General features: G+C 40.3%; 1 protein-coding gene across 6 annotated transcripts in view; it reads left to right on the top strand.

The window, feature by feature from the left end:
- The window catches only part of zfyve28 (zinc finger, FYVE domain containing 28), a 258,613-nt gene that overhangs the window by 133,290 nt on the left and 105,210 nt on the right, over positions 1 to 20,113 (top strand). For 5 of the 6 annotated variants that reach the window (XM_064341963.1, XM_064341964.1, XM_064341960.1 and 2 more), the window contains one exon: positions 11,018 to 11,215. In XM_064341963.1, coding sequence (XP_064198033.1) covers positions 11,018 to 11,215 — 198 coding nt within the window. Of the gene's footprint in view, positions 1 to 11,017; positions 11,221 to 20,113 lie in introns of all 6 variants that reach the window. The other variant, XM_064341966.1, reaches the window with a different exon arrangement.

Genomic DNA, 20,113 nt, shown 5'->3' on the forward strand with positions numbered 1-20,113 from the left:
TGTGATGAAGGAGGTGAGGAGGGATGTTATTCTCTGATTCTTATTCTTATTCTCAGAGCGTCAACCATTATCAGCTGAAAAAATTATATTCACATTGCAGGTTACTGCATGATATTGTGCTATCGTGGAGATAAATTCACACAAACAAATACATTTGAGGAAAAGGGGTTTAATGATATTAAAACAGCAACAAAAAAAGTACTGCAGGTATGAAGCAATACCACCGCAGGATGAAATAAATCCAATGAAATTAGCTCCAATGAAATTACAATTACTGATTTACAATCTGCAATGGTACATGGTGAATAAAGATCTCCCAATAAAATTTAATCAAGATAATTTCTTAATTTTTGCACATTTTGGAGCAAATTGAACATTAAAAAAATGTTCCTGTGGGTTTTTACACAAATGTTTAACACTAGAAAGGCTGCATCGATTTCTGCACCCACAGCGACCCTAATTTTATACATACTGTGAAGCCAAAAGTTTACATACACCTAGGCTAAAGACATGCAAACTCAGTTTTTCACAACTCCACACATTTAATGTTACCATACATTTCCTGTGTTAAGTCAATTAGGGTATCTACTTTATTTCCATAAGAGGTAATTTCAAAATAATAGCTAAGAAACTAATTTATTTCAGCTTTTATGTACTCTATCAGATTTTCTGTGGGTCAAAAGTTTACATACACTTTAGTGGTATTCAGTGGCATTGCTTTTTAATTGCTTAACTTGAATCAAATGCTTGGGGTATGTCACAATGTGTAATGCTGGACCCAAACACAGGACTCGAACACAGAGGCTTAGGAGAAAAGCAACCGGTTTATTGAGAGGTAACCAAACTGAGCAGGGCAATTCAGAACCGGAACTGGACTGGGAAAGGCTGGAACCGAACTGGACAAGACTGGAGCCGGAGAAGGACCGAGCAAGACTGGAGCTGGATTGAGAGGGAACAGGGGCAGGACCGAGCAGGTTGATTGGGAGGCCGGCGAAGGGCAGGCTGGACAGGGCTGACAGGGAACGGGAACGGGGATGAACAAAAATAAGACCAGACAAACACGACAACAGGAAAGACACAGACTGGGGAACCCGAACACAAAGTGGCGAGTAAAAGTGGATAAGAGCTAGGAAAAAACCGGGGAACAAGACTTGAGAGAATTTGCGATCTTTTACACAAGCCGACGAGAAGTTGCAACGAACAGAGGCAACGATCTGGCAGGGAGTGGTAGGCGAGCCGAGAATAAATACTGGTGAGCGTGATGGGAAAGTGTACGGAATGCAGGGGAAACAGTGGGTAAAATGAGGTATTCAGGGATCGTTGAAACCGAGACTCGCCTCCGCTGTGGACGCGAGCAAAGATGGTGAAAAAAGAGACAAGATACACGAGGCAAAACAGAAAACATGAGAAACGGCAGGGACGTGACAGGGTAGGCTTTCACAAGCTTCTCACAATACTTTGCTGTAACTCAGTCAGGTTTGTGAGCCTCCTTGCTTAGACACGCTTTCTCAGTTCAGTCCACAAATTCTCTGTGGGATTCAGGTCAGGGCTTTCTGATGGCCACTCCAATACTTTCACTTTGTTGTCTTTAACCCCTTAGTGCACATGCCAAATCTGGCCAATCCTTGCCCATTTAGGGGGTACCCTATTTAAAGCTTTATAACTCCAGATGTGAACACCAAAGAGACTTGAACAATGGCTTAAATGAAGCAAAACATCTGTACCATTTACAATACTAACTTAGATTACTTTATATTTATCATTTTGGAAGAAATAAAGTGCCACAAATGCAATTGCCTAGGCAAAGAATTTAAAATGAATTTGCTCTTTTTTTTAGTTCACAATGAAATACTGGGATATATATGCATATATACAGCAGGTTAAAGTATACATGTCCTGGATCAAAAACGTATTGACCACAAGTTCATAAAATCTAAGGGTGGATATGCAGAGCTACTAAAGATCCGTGAATCATAAACTAAGCAGTGTACCCAGGGTCTCCAAATCTACCAGAATGTCTAAATTATGCATTGCTGTAAATCACAACAAATTAACATATTTCACTACAAATCAAGAAACTTACTGTTACTCAAGAAACCCACTGTTGCATCATTTTCAAGTGGTAATTACAAGCTTTCTGTCAGTACAGTGGTCTAAAATAGCTAGGGGTCCAGAAACATATCCAAAATCTCTCCAAAAAGGAATATAATACTTTTTGTCCGTTGTAAAGCATATAAATGAGCCCCTTATGAAGGTTTAAGATGAAACATTGATATCAGATTTAAACATAATGTAAAAATATTGTCACATCATGCTGTACATACCTAAATGTGTAATAATTAACTCTTGTATGTATTTCTACACTCTGTACTCTCGTATGTTTTCTTGTATGGGGATGGGATAACAAGAAAACAACCGTCCACCACCTTTTGGCAATGTTCCAACACTCTCGTCATCACTGTTGCATGCGTCACAAGAACTACTAGACTACCAAAGAACACTAACATTACAGTGTGAAATATCCTCATTATAAAATAACCCTAACCTACTTAAAGACACTCAATTTAAAAAATAACGTCTATAACCAAAATATTTTGAGCAGTAATACTTGCATAGCAATGATGAAATTGTATCTGTTTTCAGTAGATAGAGACAGACAGTAAATCAATGATAAAATTATATACGCTTCTGTCTTACACCAGAAAACGATGTCAACTAGGTCTATCAGCAAACATATGGCTTAGCTATGCCCAGAAGTCCTCAATAATAATAGTATTTTCCAAGAACTTACGAAAAAACGTTGACTACGTTTCGTTAGGTGCAGCGTCTTTTACTGCAACCACAGAGTGAATATGTAAGTGAATGTGATAATAAAATTTTTGGTTACTGTGACTTATAAAACGCTATTCCAATAGCAAAAATAGACATGCTATGCATCTTTAGAAAGCTTACACTCTCACCTACTGAATAAATGAACTGTCAGTCAAGCCAGACTGTACTAAAAAGGGTGACAACGCTGTGAACAACATGTGTGGTATTACGCACAGCTATTTTGGAAGATACCCAGGCATCACAAATGCGCGTATGTTTCACAAACAGATTGTCCAAGACAATATATGACCACTCAGTCTGAAAAGCGACATCTCTACGCATAAAACCAATGGTAAGGTTGTATATTTATTCAGTATTTAGTCCCAGATATTGACTAGAATGACATGGTATCATTTTTTAAAACTTTGTCTCGTTTATTTTGTTATTCAGTGCGCAGTGTTTTCACTGCTGTATTGGTATACCTCATGGCTATTGTCGGTTTTATCTTGTTTCTATGATGGAATACGATTTTTGAGTGGTGAAAGAATATTTTTATGAATGCCCAGATAGAAAATACAGACCTGCCAACCTGCACACATTTTGTGTACCAACCATGCAATTCTTGGACAAAACACACACAATTATTGTAATTGAATTACGGAAAACAATCAATTAATACAAAACAATACCGTAGATTTATTCGGTATTTAAACTACATCCCTCGGATTGAACAAGATGCTACGACCTTGTGCTTGTGGTTCTGTAACCCCTCCCCAACCCACTCAACATCCACTGATACGCAGCGGTGCTTTATTATCCACCGAGGCATACGCTGCATTGCTGAGGTAAAATGGGAAGTGGGGAGTAATAATCAAACACAAAAATGTGACCGTAATGTTAACATATAAAACGTTAAAACATGTTCGGTAACTTTACGAGATGATGCATTTCAAGGGGTATATCCTAATGAGATAAATTTGTGTATATAGTTAGTCGTAGTAGTAGCTCGCAAACGATTTAGCTTCGTTACGAGGTGTGTGAATAACTGATGGAGTAATTTAGCTGCAGTAACTCAAACGCTACGGAGACTCCCTATTCAAACTTTGAATCGCGCACGCTCTGTTGGAGCAAAGTGAGCATTGCAAAGGTGTTTGACTACGGACTGCTAACGTTGCGAATAATTCCGATTATTGCAGCCAGTCACCCGACCAGCCTTGCAGTTAGAAAATAATCATGAAGTCAGATGATGAGGATACTAACAAGGACAGCCTTCCATAATATGGCATAAGAGAGAGAGCAGCAGACCTACTAAAAAGAAGCGAGTCCATGTGCCTCCCCAGAAGTTCCTCGCAAAATATCAGGAGCCGTGCCTCTGCCCCTCAAAACTTTGCACCATGCATTTTGCACATTGTGCAATTATGATTTTGACATTAGCCACCAAGGGGCTTCAGGTAATAATTTAGCAAAACCTAGTTACAAAGGCCTACATTCCTAGATAATTTTTCAATTGAATACTTTTTTTTTTTCATTAGGCCTATATGATGTGTGCCTATATAAGCTGATTAAATTATTTAATTATTAAATAAAAATGGAAATCATGAACAGAATCTTTTATTCATAATTGACAGTTTTACATCGCAACATAAGTTTTTTTTTAATTTTTTTTTTACATTACAACATACGTTTCTGTAAATACTTGAAAATGAAAACATATGTTACAATATACAAAATCAATTATTTCCATTTTTATTAAATAATTGAATGCAATTCACTTATGGTTATCTGTTTGTATAAGCACACATATCATATAATGAAATATTAATCATGAAAAAAAATTGTTTTAAGCAGGTGTACTCAAACTTTTGACTTGCAAGTATATCATAATATAGCCCAGTGCAGTGCACGTGATATTTTAGATACAGGTCAAATTATCAGAATCAGAATCAGAATCGAATTTATTGCCAAGTACATTTACACATACGAGGAATTTGCTTTGGTCAACACACCGAGGCAGCCATCTGCGGCGCCAACTTATTAGATGAGAAATGAGAGAACAGGAGGAAGGAGGAGGAAAAAAAACAGTCCTTTCAATGAAACGAGAGGGCACTCGTTTCATTGAAACGAAGAAAAACCTCAGCACATAGCAACATCATAAAAACATTACAAACATTACAAACATTACAACAAAAACTCGAAGACTTGCACATGTGGTAGGGGGTAGGGTGTCGGGGAGGGGAAGTGTCGCAGCACAGACACTGGGGGGAGCGCGCAGCCGCTCAGGCGCATCGCATCAACCCTCAGCAGACTGCACTGTAACGGGGGAGGGAGGGGGGGTGGGAGCCAAGAAGGCGTTGAGTAGGAGGTGGTGTGTGTGTTATCTTCATGTGCGTGTGTGTGTAAGTCCATGGACTTCATCTCCACCACAGTCTCAACATTGTCTCTGCCGTCTGATACTGATGACGAGGACACGGCCGTTGCCGTGGAGATGACCTCGAAGAGTCCTGATCCAGAGACAAAGTTCCATAGGAGCAGGGAGGTGGGGGTAGGGCCGAGCATCTGTCTGCATAACAATCCAGGAGAGTGGAGAGATATCAGCCTTCCAAGGCCGATGTGGGGGAGCCAATGAGGATAAGGATTGTTTTGGGTTCAGGCAGACTTCTGCATTTTTCGTCTACCTTTAGTCCTGTGGTTCTCTCAGCGTTGTTCCAATCATCCGAATTAGTGGCCCATTTCAGTGAGCCGAACCGACAACTTCTCCAAGTTGGTATCCGTCATGCGAATTTGCGATCCAATCGCATCCAGTTTGCGATTGAGCTCACAAATCGCTTGATTATAAAATTTTGCATGATCACTTCAACAGTCAAAACTAGAATTATGAAGAATTGTGTGTGCGTGTGTGTGTGCAAATCGAAGTGGTACGTGCGAAAGCATGTGAACTAAGCGTTACACTGACTATTGTGGTACTCAAAATATTTTCCTGGTTGGCAGGTCTGGCAATATTGTCCATTATGTCATGGGTGGGGGGTGTAGTTGCAGATGGGACTGCAGGGAGGGGGTGCATGTTAAATGAACGACCAGAGCGACAATGGTGGCGCTGCGAAACTCCGTATTCGGCGTAGTTGTCGTGTGTCATCTACTAATGAAACGCAAACAAAGCATTTCTGTTTTTAACTCGCACTTTGGTTGCAGTAGCACTGAATGTCTGAGTTCAGAAATCTTGGCACGTCGGCGTGTCGACCACTAGGGGCTTTACGCTAAGAGGTTAAGCCATTTTGTTACAACTTTGGAGGTATGCTTAAGATCATTGTCCTACTGGAAGACCCAGTTGCGACCAAGTTTTATCTTTTTAGCTGATGTCTTGAGGTGTTGCTTCAGTATTTCTAGATAATCCTTCTTCCTCATAATGCCATCTATTTTCTGAAGTGGACCAGTCCCTTTTCCAGCAAAACGCCCCCACAATATGATGCTGCCACCCCCATGCTTCACAGTTGGGATGGTGTTCTTCGGATTCTTTTTTCTCCATACATAGCGCTGATCATTCTGGCCAAACAGTTCAATTTTAGTTTTGTCTGACCAGACAACCCTCCTCCAAAAGGCTAGGTCTTTGTCCTGGTGATCACCTGCAATCTTCATTCTGGCTTTTTTATATCAGTCTTGGAGTAGGGGCTTCTTCCTTGCACAATGGCCTTTCAGGCCGTGGCAATGTATGATACTCTTAATGGTGGATATAGATACTTTGGCACCTGATGCCACCAACTCCTTCACCAGTTTCTTTGTTATTGTCTTGGGGTTCAGTTGAACCTTTGCCAAAAGAAATGTATGGTAAATGGAAAATTGAAATGTGTGGAGTTGTGAAAAACTGAGTTTGAATATCTTTAGCCTAGGTGTATGTAAACCTTTGGCCTCAAAACCATTTGTTGCAAAACTATTTTCTTAAAATAATTCCAACAGTTGTATTTTAACCCTCCTGTTATGTTGCGGGTCAAATTGACCCTTTTTAAAGTTTGAAAATCTAGGAAAAATACTTAAAATTATTTTTTCAGTATGAAACTTCTTCTACTGGCCTTAATTAGTGTAATCAACATTCTAAATGAAAATGGTTCATTTCATGTATTTGCAAACCCCCCCTGTATGTTTATATCACCCGGGAACATTTTGCTGTACCTAAAAAATGAACAGAACAGGAGGGTTAAAATTATAGCTATTTGTTATATAGGATAAGGGAAAAAATGTAACAAGGCATATAAACAGCACGCTGATAAATGCACTGAAATATGCAAAACACTACAAAACAAAAAATAACATAAAATGTTGTTGAAAGAAATACAAAGCGCAGTGTATTTTTAAAAGTAATTTCTTCAGTCATAATGAGCAGAGACCACACACAAATTGATTACAGTTCTGCACTTGTTATGTTGTCAATTCAGTTTATTCAGACTTTATTTCAGTGAAAACTTGAAAATACACTCCATTTGTAAAAGTATATGGAGACCCGTTCTAATTAGTGGTTTTGGCTATTTCAGCCACAACTATTGCTAACAGGTGCATAAAATCAAGCGTACAGCCATGCAATCTCCATTGACAAACGTTTAGTAGAGTGGGTCATACTGAAGAGCTCAGTGACTTTCAACATGGCACTGCCATAGAATGCCACATTTCCAACAAGTCTGATTGTCAAATGTCTGCCCCGGTCTACTGTACGTATTGTTATTTTGAAGTAGAAATGTCTAGGGGCAACAACAGCTCAGCCGCAAAGTGGTAGACCACACAATCTCACAGAATGGGACCGCCAAGTGCCCAAATCTTGATGGAATCTAGTCATCTGGAGGGGTGGGAATCTCGGTTGTATTTTGACATAAACTGACTAAGTTAGCTGAATTTAGCTCAGGTTTTACCAGGATATAGCCTGGTTATGTCCAGCTTTTCAACTAAATCTAGCTGGGTTTCACAAAAGATAAGGGTTGATACCATCAGATATAGCCAGTTCTCCTCTGCTGTAGGCAAGTAATAAAGTCATTTTTACAGAAAACCCATTTGTTAATTTACTGCTAAAAATATGGAAAGAAACACAACAAATATGCAAATTACAAAAAATGGTGGTGTGCTTTTGATAGTGATTTTACCCAAAATAAAAATATATGGGGGAAAGGTCTTTCTGCCTTTGGCACTTTTATACAGAAGAAGGCACTCAAGAGTTTTCAAAACCTTAACCCATTTGTGCAGAAGCCAAATCTGGCCTATCCTCACCCATTTACAGGGTGTTCTATTTAAGGCTTTATAACTCCATGTGTGAACATCATAGAGACTTGTAAAATATGACGCAAGACAGTTGTACCATTTACGATACTAACTTATATTTTATTCCATAACTTTGGTAGAAATAAAGTGCTGCAAATGCAATTATCTTGGCGAAAATGCAAAAATGTTCCACTTCACATCTTCACAGGATGAAACAAAGGCAGAATGCAGTAACCAAAGTTACAGTGGTGTGCTACAATTTGTCTAGGGCTTTTTGTATTTTAAACTGTAAATCGATCCCCCTAAATGGTACAGACGTGTCTTAACTCATAACTCATTCTTGAGCAAAAATGAAGTTGCTATCTTTTGCCTTAGTACAGCAGAAATGTTAGGAAAGGCTAACAGTTGTCACTTACCACCAGTGGAAATATAACAATATCAAAAATATGAGACAGCGTAAATAATTGAAATGTTACAAGCAGTAGTACATACATGTTCATATATATCCTAACGAGGCTTCATGCTTTCTGTTCTTCTGACACACTTTCCAGGGAATTTTCTTTAGACATGCTGATATGTTGGCAAAATGAATAATATCTTATCAGGTCGAGGCACCAACAGTAAGAAACCCATCCGACACACCAAACCGCAGAAGCATCTGAGTGGCGAAGGAACGCATGTTGTCTTACCCGGTGCTCCATATGCTACATTATGTAAGACTACATAATTTAATGTTATTTTGATGATCTAACTCCAAAATAATGTTTTTTCCTCTGTGAAAGTTACAGTGACAGTTATGTATAGAAGCAGGAAACTTTCTGCCAGTAGTGTGGCTCTATATGGATTGCTATCTATCTTGGTAGATGCGGACATGCCTCTGGCTTGTGTAAGCCTACATAAATACAACTGTGTATCCTGCTATGACATTAGTATGTAGGCAGGTGACTATGGGGTGCAGATATGCTGAGTTCTATGTGTGTGTTAGGGCCTTAATACTGCTAGGTGTGCACTGGTAAGAGTCAAAGAGGAATGCCAGGTTAAAGTGAATGCAGTTGTACAGTATGATAATGCTGGCAATATGCAATGGTGCAAAATGTGTGCGTAGTGAGATGGCTATACGCATATGATGCGTAGGAGACCATGTTGACCATGAGTCTCCCTGATCCATTGCACCCTTCTCCTTATATAGTCAAAGATCAAAGCAAAATACCCAAGTCATCAAATAGACACAAACATAACAAAACAGTACATTAATGATCCTGCTTGTGCTATCTCTGTAGCATACCATGCCGATGTTGTAGAATGTTCTGCAACAGAGCAATGTCTCATCACACCCTGCTGACTCCCTGTCAGCATAGTAAACAGTCTTTTTGGGGGGTCTGATAAAGGCAAATTTCAAATCTGCCCTACGTCAAGATCTGTTGGATTTCAGATTGAGATATTTTTGAGCAAAAGTCTTTTTTTGCTAATTTTAAGGGGGTGTTTCCAACATAGTAATGGCATAATGTAGCTATACCAAGATTAGACGGTTAAACCTGTTTGGCACTTCAGAAAACTTATTTTGACAGTTTCTTTTTATGCATAATATCATAAATGCTAAAGAAAATCAAATGACATATAAACATATAACGGTTGTTCACTTTAACACTATTTAAAAAATTAGCCAATTTCCTCAGCATGGAATCACACTCATTTGAGAGAAGCACATCATTGTCTATACGACTTTGAGGGTGGGGTTATCTTTTTTCATCAACAACATGAACCAATATTTAGTGGTATTCCTACAAAACCAATATACTGTACAAATTTACTTGTATATACTGTTATGGGATGAGCACATCTTTTTCACCATGATTTTAAAAACACTCATTCATAAAACTAAAATGCTTTATGCCGCACTGTTGACAAGGTCTTAATGAATCTCTACATGTAAAAATCTTGTCCTTCAATGTAGGTTTAGCTGTCTAGTCATGTCAGAAAACATTTTATAGGGCCTCTTTCCCAGTATAACTTGTATGAATCGGAATTGAACAATCGGGATTATGTCAGGACCTGGGTTGGCCACAATTTCAGGACACTGCACAAATACTTATAAACAGTCAAATTATCATAATTTCTAAGGGAAAAAAGTATAGTCGCTGCACTTTTGAAACAATTTAATAGCTTTATCTTTATATTTTCTTAAATTACCTGTTAAAGTGAGCCCAGATGCCAAATTTGTTTTATGTTTGTGTGTGAAATGTGATTACACTGAGGGCAGAACATTCAACCCTGCTACCAAAATCAGTATTTGGTGAGTGTAGTCCACCTGTGGAATGGCTATCAATTATGTATAGATGATATAGCAATGTTTAAAAAAAATCTATTTTATATTGGAGAGCTGACCAAAGCAAACATCCTCTGTGCAGCCAAACTCATTAAAGGGTAATATTAAGTTAATATTGTAGACAATATGCATGAGAGAACCATACCCGGCAGCAAATAAAACAAAAACAAAATGTAAATTAGTGAAATTAATCAAATAATCTCATAATGTGATGTTTTGCCTAGTGCAAAATAACGAGGAAGATTAATAATGAACATTGGTTAGAGAAGTTAAAGAAAACCACTAGAATTAGAATATGACATGACTAATGGACACTGACTCAATTCAATTACATCATTTTCACAATACAGGTTGCAGTCTAATGTAGTCACACAAGCACATATTTAATTAAAAAAAGATTAAATTAAAAAAACTATGGAACAATTAAGTTTTGCATCCCCTGCCTCCTACTTTTCCTACCACTGGTCAACAACAGCAGTGACAATCATTTATTAAAAATGTGTAATTGTGTTGTGGAGTATTTGCTCAGATAATGTACCTTTATCTGAAAGGTAATGGCCAGTTCAGTCACCTTGTGTTAGAGAAGTCTGTTTCAGATGTGGTTGTGCTATAATAGTGTGTGTCCCCCCCCCTTCCCACCAGTGCCTGGCTGCCGGCTCCATCATCATGAACCGAGAAGTGGAGAGTATTGCTATGCGCCCACTGGCCAAAGACCTAACACGCAGCCTGGAGGAAGTGCGCACTCTCACCCGAGACCAGGCACTCCGCGACCTCAACATCTACAGTGACCGCATGTGCCAGGCTCTGCGCCATTTCGACAGCCTATTTGCTGAGTTTGAGCTCAGGTGAGGTGAGAGGGGAGACAGTGAGGGAGAGAGGAGTGGAGAATATTAGGTGGGGGGGGGGGGGGGCAGGGTGGTAGAGTCAGCATTGTTTTGGGATTCAGGTTTGGCTCTCATATAGGAGTTCTTGCATGAAAAGTTAGCAAGATTATGCAAGACCTGTATAAGAACTGGGCTCTGTATGATGATACCTTATAGGCCTAGATCTTTCAGACTGGTTATAGTAGACTGAATTTTATGGAAGGTCACTGTCTCTTATGAATAAGAATTTAATCTGACATTTTCAGGTACTGATTTCATGTAAAATTCTATGAAAATAAGAGACTGAAAGAAAAACAAGTTCTTTGAAACTAGCTCCACTAGCACTTGATGATATTGAGCTGCTACTGATTAATTCCACAATTTCATGGGTTCAAGGTTTTATTAATTTAATAATTCAGTCATATAGTCATTTGAGGACATTACACCCCAAACATGTCAATAAAAAATTACATTATTGTTATGCTAGAAGGTCTAAGCTGTCAGTTTTATCCAGCAAAAATCTGTGTGACATAAATTTTTTTTTAATTTTTAAAAAAAAAGTCAAACTTGATTGCTATGCTACAAAATGGTTCAACAATAAAGCTTGCTTGCTTGTTCGTGACAAATAAAAACTGTTGTTACATAAGTAAAACTAAGAGAACAAAAATTCTTGGCCACTTGCCCATTGGGATTATGATTCAGGGGTAATTCAGATTTCAGTTCATTCAAAATTAAAGTTTTACGCTGCTAAACTAGTGCAGTTCTGCATGAGAACATACCAGCTTGGCTTGTGGGCTGCCCCCTCCAAAACAATTTGTGAACCAGCGTCACTGCTACCGCGACCACTTTTCTACCGGCAATAGATTCGTTTTTTGTACTCATTGAATTACCAACATCAAAACATTTCATTCTGCCCCACTAATCGATGCCATATCGACCTCCATGACATGACGTTCATTAGATTTCTAACCGATGTCAAATTGTTTGGTGGGTGGTGGCACCATGTGTATTATTGAAGTCCCACAAGGCAATTTGAAACGAAGTACAAAAATTACATTATTGTTATGCTACAGGATTTTATGATCTCAATACTCACGTTTAGACGCACATAGGTTTTATTGTTGGTTTTGACAAACGCAGGCGCTAGAGGTAAGGGTAGGCTGAAATCCTGCATGCGACTCTCACTCCAGCCCCTGATTTCACTGTAAGCAGAACAGATAAATGTTAACAATAATTATATAATTACCTACAGTTACTGGCTGCAGGCAAGCTTAACCTGATCCTATTTCTAGTCTCCCCACACTTTATCGTCAAGCCTTATTTAAGTTTTAGTTTAGCTTATCTAATACCTCGCATCTAATTAGCTATAAAATATGCTAATCCTCAGTTCAACCTGATTGTAATGTAATATTTTTTTGACTACTTCTAAAGACAGACCTGGCAGATGTTGAGGAACATTCATTGCCTTTGCTCCAAGTCGAAGTTCTCAGTACATGGAGGATAGACTGACCCAAAGCACAGACTGCATGTCCTTTTGTTCTGAACTCGGTACCAGTACTGTACAACATAAACAGTATTACATAAACTAACTAGCCCTTATGTGGCTAGTAGGCTATATTCCTATCAATACAACACCATAAAACACACACATACTTTGTGCACATGGTAATACTTCTCCGCTAGCCACCGTTACACTGTTGTTTCAAATTTGTGTCAGTAATAAAAAAATGACATAAGATAAAAGAGGTAAAATATACCATAGAAACATTACTTGGACTAGTACTCACATCACAAGACATCTTCACCATGAAAAATATGTCCGCACAGATGCTCAAAATGACTGTGTGTAATGTGATTTTGTGCACAAATTGTGGGTGCTTGTTCATAGCCTTGTCTTGCACTTCTTTGGAAAGCTTAGAATGAGCTCTTTTCGGATAATGTACAGTTGCAAGAAAGTTTGTGAACCCTTTGGACCCTTTGGAATTTCTGCATTAATTACTCATTAAACATGGTCTAATATTCAGTCAGACAAACACCATCTGCTTAATTTAATAACAAACAAATAATTGTACTTCTTCTTGTCAATATTGAATGCATCATTTGAACATTCCATTCCAATCAATGAGCTTTGAGATTGGAGGTGTGGGTTGGAGGCGACCTGCTCTATAAAAAAGGCACACAAAGTTTGGTTACTGACCGAGTCTGCTCTTCTCAAGAAACATCTGTTCGTGTGAACCATGCCCTGATCAAAACAATTTTCAGAAGACCTTGGGAGAACAACTGTAATGAAGTATAAAGCTGGAAAAGGCTACAAAGTTATTTCTAAAGGCCTGGGTGTTCATCAATCCACAATAAGACAAGTTGTCTATAAATGGAGGGAAATTCTGTATTCTGTACTGTTGCTACTCCCCCTAGTAGTGGGCATCCTGCAAAGATCTTAACAAGAGCTCAGTGTGCAGTTCTAAAGGAGGTCAAAAACGAACTCTAGGTTAACAGCAAAGAACCTGCAGAAATCTCTTGAACTTTCTAAAATGTCTGTTCATGCGTCCACTATAAGAAAAACACCAAACAATTAAAGCCGCAAGCGGCGTTGGGAGGGGTCCAAGCATTGGCACTATCGCGCCCCCTATGGAGCTATTTTAAAATGGTTTTGCCCTCATGATCATATACCTTCACCCAACATATCTACTGAATATCATGATGCTTATAAAATATTGATGACTTATGGCCAATTTTGTGCTAAGAGACGCTGTCGGATGACTTAGTTGCGTCGCCATGGATGTGTCCTAGCCGCTTGCCATAAAGGCCTTTATTTACTATGTCGTAACACTTAGATGGCCCGGCGTGCATGTAGAGCTGCAGCGCTTCCGTGCCGCAACTAAAAAAGGCGTCAGACTAGTGTTGTCACGATACCAAAATTTTGACTTTGATACCGATATCAGGTTTAGTATCACGATACTCGATACTGAAACAATACTTATTCAATACTCAGTACCTAACGATACTGAAATTGCCTTAATAGATCAGAAATGTAATGTCACGGTTTATTAACAATCTGGTTTATTAACAACCTTTAAGTTGAAGCTTGTTCAACATATTAATAAGCATAGGCCTATAATGTTACAACATTAAACAATAGAAAAATATATTTCAAAAATTAAACAATTGTAAACTAAATAATCTTTAAACAGGTCTTTCACTTTTAAATAGATCTAAACAGCATATTTTAATAACAATACAGCATCTTCCTATAATAAAATATTTCCAAATTAGAACACCTCTTGCAACTGAAGTGAACTGAGTCGACGCTTGCGCTGTATCAAGGAGCTGAGTGCACAAGCTCACGGCACCTCACTTGGCAACCTTAGTTGCTACTGCCTTCTAGCGAAGATTCTGACAAATTACACTTTTCATCCTCTAAATCAGTAATGCGGGAGACAATTTTCTCTGGCTTTTACATTTAACTCAAAACTACCGAACGTCGCAATATTCTAATACCGAACCGTTTCCTTTTTCTTTTTTCTTTTTTTTTTTAAGTACCGAGAAAGTGCTGAAGTTTTGGTATACCGTGCAACACTACGTCAGACACATATTCCAATCCATTGCTCAGCTTAGCAGAGAATGCACATTTCAGAGCGCCACAGAGACAGATAGAATAATAACACATAAATACACATTTCAAATAATAAATACGACATTGAGAAAAAACGAAAAAAAAAGACGTAATATCAACTCGCGATCTGCGTGCTGCGCGCAAAGTAGCCTACCGTTTTATTTATTTAGACATTGGCAGATAAGAAAAATTTTGGTTACGCTGACCTATAAAACGCTTTTCCAAAAGCAAAATAAGACGTTATACCATCGTTAGAAAGCTTATACTCTCACCTACTGAATAAATGAATTGTCAATCAAGCCAAATTGTACTAAAAAGGGCGACAACGCCGTAAGCAACAGGTGTGGTATTACGCACAGCTATTTTTGAAGGTAGCCGACGCAGGCGTCACATATGCGCCTATATTTCACAAACGGATTGTCCAAGACAATATATGACCACTCATTCGCAAAAGGGACATCTCTACGCGTAAACCCGATGGTAAGATTGTATATTTATTAAATGCGTAGTCCCAGATATTGACTGTATAATGACATGGTATAATTAAAAAAAAACGTTGTCTCGTTTATTTCGTTATTCAGTGAGCAGCGTTTTCACTGCTATTGGCATATTTTAGGGCTAATGTCGGGTTTATCTTTTTGCTACGGAATAGCACATTACATTACATTACAGGCATTTGGCAGACGCTCTTATCCAGAGCGACGTACAACAAAGTGTATAACCATAACCAGGAACAAGTGTTTCGAAAACCCTAGAGGGCAGTAGCCTACCGTTCCAAGTGCAGGGAACAACCGCATAGTCCAACTTAGACCCTGTAGGTTAAACTGATTAACACTAACACAAACAAGAACAGCAACAACGCAGTCTGTGCAAAAATACAAGCAATAGTTAAGACGAGTTCATTAACTAAGTCACCTACGAAACAGCTAACTAGTTACAACCCTAAACTTACAGTCAATTTAGAGATTAAATTGAGAATACGATTTCTCTCAGCATAATGACAGATTTAAAGAACTCAAACGAACTTAAACGAACTCACCCGTTATTGTCTTCAAATGGATCCATGTCAAAGAAAAGTAATGATTCATCCTCTCAAAGCTTTACCGTAGCGTATTATTTATTTAGGCATTGGCAGAGTACAGCACAAATTGCGTCTTTTGTGAATATTCAATGTTTGAAATTGCAGTGAGAAACTGCAGCTGTAGACACAAGATAGTCTGTATGTTATGGTAGCAACGGAACGAAGCGGACTATATATGTATTACCGTCATTGTTTTATTATACCAGCGTGTTTTCGCGCGCGTGCACAGCAACTCAGAACCTATCAATAAAATGGTTTAGCTATTTCTCAGCATAATGACAGAACAAACTTTTGGTAGCCTATCCTAGCATGCACTGTGGGTGGCACTGTCTTCCAATGCTTCCCCGACGGTCAGACCGTCCCCTCACTGATAAAAACTAGACCCTACGGTGTCGGATTACTTGCGTTGCCATGGATGTCACTTGCCATAAGGAAGTTTACTAGATGTCATAACCATTTAGATTTGGAGCTACAGCTCTTCCGCACCCCACCTAATAAAAACGGCCAAATGGCGGGCAAATAATATGGTGGACATAGGTTGGCCCAATAGCAAAGTTGTAGAGCACATTCAGATGCATCGGTAGATGAAGTTTTGTGTTGATCGGACTTACGGTGTGGCACTTATGGCCTTTACATTACATTACATTACAGGCATTTAGCAGACGCTCTTATCCAGGGCGACGTACAACAAGTGCATTAGTTCAAGGTGCAGAGGTGCAAAAGAAACACACTAGAGTGAAGTAAAGATCGTAGTGCCAGAAGTGACCACATCGATCAGGACTCCAACCCTGTAGAGTAACCTGTTCAGCAAACAACAATCCTACCAAGTACAAACTAGCACTGGAATCACATTTGCCTAATCAGACAAAAACAATCCTGCCAAATAAACTAACGTAATCGTATTATCCTAACTAGGTACATTGAGCTAAACTATAGGCTAGGGAGGGGTGGGGAGAGATGCAGCCTGAAGAGATGAGTCTTTAGTCTGCGTTTGAAGGTAGTAAGATTCTCTGCTGTTCTGACCGCCACGGGGAGGTCATTCCACCAGTGAGGGGCCAGGACAGACAGCAGACGGGAGCGGGAAGTACAGATGCGAAGAGGGGGAGGTGCCAAGCGTCCAGAGGTGGCAGAACGGAGAGGTCTGGCTGGTGTGTAGGGTCTGATGATCCTCTGGATGTACCCTGGTGCTGACCCCTTAGCTGCCTGATATGCAAGCACCAAGGTCTTAAATTTGATACGAGCCATAACAGGCAGCCAGTGGAGGTCAGTGAGCAGGGGGGTGACATGGGAATGTCTGGGGAGGTTGTAGACCAGACGCGCTGCAGCATTCTGGATGAGCTGCAGGGGTCTGATGGCGGATGCTGGCAGACCAGCCAGCAGCGAGTTGCAGTAGTCCAGGCGGGACAGGACCATCGCTTGAACCAGGAGCTGGGTTGCGTAGGTGGTGAGGAAGGGGCGGATTCTCCGGATGTTGTACAGGAAGAACCTGCACGTTCGACTCACCGCCGTGATGTTCTGGGAAAGGGACAGTCTGTTGTCCATCACCACTCCAAGGTTTTTTGCGGCGGGTGATGATGACACCATGGTGTCCCCTAGGGAAATGGAAAAGTCAAGAAGGTTAGAGGATGGAGCAGGGATGAAGATCATCTCTGTCTTACCTGGGTTCAGCTTAAGATGGTGGTTATCCATCCAGCTCTGGATGTCCCTCAGGCAAGCAGAGATGCGAGCAGAGACCTGTGTGTCAGAGGGGGGGAAGGAGAGAAAGAGTTGGGTGTCATCGGCATAACAATGATAGGACAACCCATGGGCAGAGATTACAGGACCAAGAGATTGGGTGTACAGGGAGAATAGGAGGGGACCAAGGACTGAGCCCTGGGGAACTCCTGTGGCAAGGGGGCGAGGTGCCGATACTGCACCAGCCCAGGCGACTTGGAAGGAGCGACCGGAGAGGTAGGACTCGATCCAGTCTAGTGCTGTGCCACAGATCCCCATAGCTGCCAGGGAGGACAGGAGGATGGGGTGGTTGGCTGTGTCAAAGGCAGCAGAAAGGTCTAGAGCCGCGTTTCCACCAAAATTACCTGGAACTTTTAGTCCCAGGAACTACTTTACCAGGAACTAAAAGGTTCCTTCAGCCCATGGTTGTCTGCGTTTCCACCGCGGTCTAAAGTCCCGCGAAGATTAGGCAAATTAGCCCACTGACGTATGAAAAAGCGACGTTGTCGTCGGTCCATCTGTCATATGATTTCTTCTGTAACCCCATACTACCACCGAAGTAGCCTACATTATTTTCTAATAACCGGGACAGCCCGGAGGGGTTTATTCCACTTAACAACGGGTTACCAACAATGACTATATATGGTTACTTTTGTATTTATTGATTTTTATCGATTTAATCACCTGGAATTGAAATATTCTTCTGCAGCCGTTTGGGCATATTTTACCATTGTCAAGCAAAACTGTCGTCGGTAGTTGAACTTGGACCGTTGTTATGCAACAAATAGGATATAACAGGCTAATAGTCAGATTGTAACTGTTTTATATATCCTCTCAAACACATTCATTATGTTTTTATGCGAACATTCGCTTTCATGTCTTGACATCCGAAGCAACAGAATGCATTCACATTTATATGTAGCCTATAACTGGCAACAACAGCAGAAAACATGCACACGTTGTAAACAATTTGCTGTTTGATTACTTTATCATCGTCAATTCTATATAGGCTAATCGCAAAATGACAAGAATAGAACGAAAACTCGGACTTGCGTGAAAATTTAAATTAGTAGTGGTACAGCCACCGTTTGCTTTCCTTCGAAGTTACTGCTAGCCGAGCAGCGAAGTGTGCCCTCCAGATGCGAACCATGCACCATAAATTAGTCCATAGTCTTCCTGGTCTTTTTGTGGAATTGAAGAATGGCAGAGTAAAATTACGGCAGTCTGAAAAAGCTAAAGGTACGATTACTAGAATTAACCTGTTATTTTACCCTGACAAAAAGTGCGGAAGGTGATTTCCAGTTTGCTTTTACTGTATCACCAATGTGAATTACGCAGAACTACCGCATACCTCACATAACTGTATCAAACGTTTTGAGTCAATTACAACGGGCTAACAAAGAAAATCCGGAAGAAAATATTCAGCAACCGAATTAATCCGTTTGAATGTTTTGGTACGTAATATGCTGTCCCAGCACGAATGCTTAGCATTTTATAAAACGAATACTAAAGCAAGAAAAGAACAGAAGAGCACACGTTATAATTCCAAGACGTTGGCAGGCTATAACCAAAAGTAGGCTACTGCGCCGCATAACAAACAAGTTTGATTTGAAGTTATTATGAAAATAAATCGGTTTGCGCCTGCATATTTTTAAACATGGCGCCTGAAAATAAACACAAAAAAATGCTGCGAGTACTCGACCAATCAGAAATGTTTTTTTGGGGGGTAAAATAAAGCCCCCGGAACTAAATTTAGACCCTAGTTCCTGCGGTGGAAACGCACTGAGTTCCTCAAAAGGTTCCTAGTTCCGGGGTAAAGTTCCTGCGATGGAAACGCGGCTTATGAGGATCAGGACAGATGAATGGGAGGCTGCTTGTGTGGCGTGAAGCGACTCACTGACCGAGAGGAGTGCGGTCTCTGTCGAGTGGCCAGGTCTGAAGCTGGACTGGTGGGGGTCCAGGAGGTTGTTTAGTAAGAGAAAAGAGGAGAGTTGGTTAGAAGCAGCTCGTTCAATTGTTTTGGATAGGAAAGGGAGAAGGGAAACAGGACGGTAGTTCTGGATGACGGAGGGATCCAGAGTGGGCTTTTTCAGCAGTGGGGTGATGTGGGCTAGCTTGAAGGAAGAGGGGAAACATCCAGAAGACAAGGAGGAGTTCACAAGGGAGGTGACAAACGGGAGGATGTCAGGTGTGATAGTCTGGAGGAGAGAGGAAGGGATGGGGTCAAGAGCACAGGTGGTAGGGCGGTGGGAGAGTAGGAGCTGGGAAACATCAGAGTCAGTGAGGGGAGAGAAAGTGGAGAAACAAGGGGAGGGAACAGAGATGGGGGAGTGGGGAAGGGTGGTGGTGGACGTGAAGGAGCTGCGGATGTCTGCAATTTTCTCATCGAAGAAAACTGCAAAGTCATCTGCAGCGAGGGAGGACTGAGGTGGGGAAGGAGGAGTGCTGAGGAGAGAGGAGAAAATGGA

Source organism: Anguilla rostrata, chromosome 7, assembly GCF_018555375.3.
Source record: "Anguilla rostrata isolate EN2019 chromosome 7, ASM1855537v3, whole genome shotgun sequence".
NCBI classification, from domain to species: domain Eukaryota; kingdom Metazoa; phylum Chordata; class Actinopteri; order Anguilliformes; family Anguillidae; genus Anguilla; species Anguilla rostrata.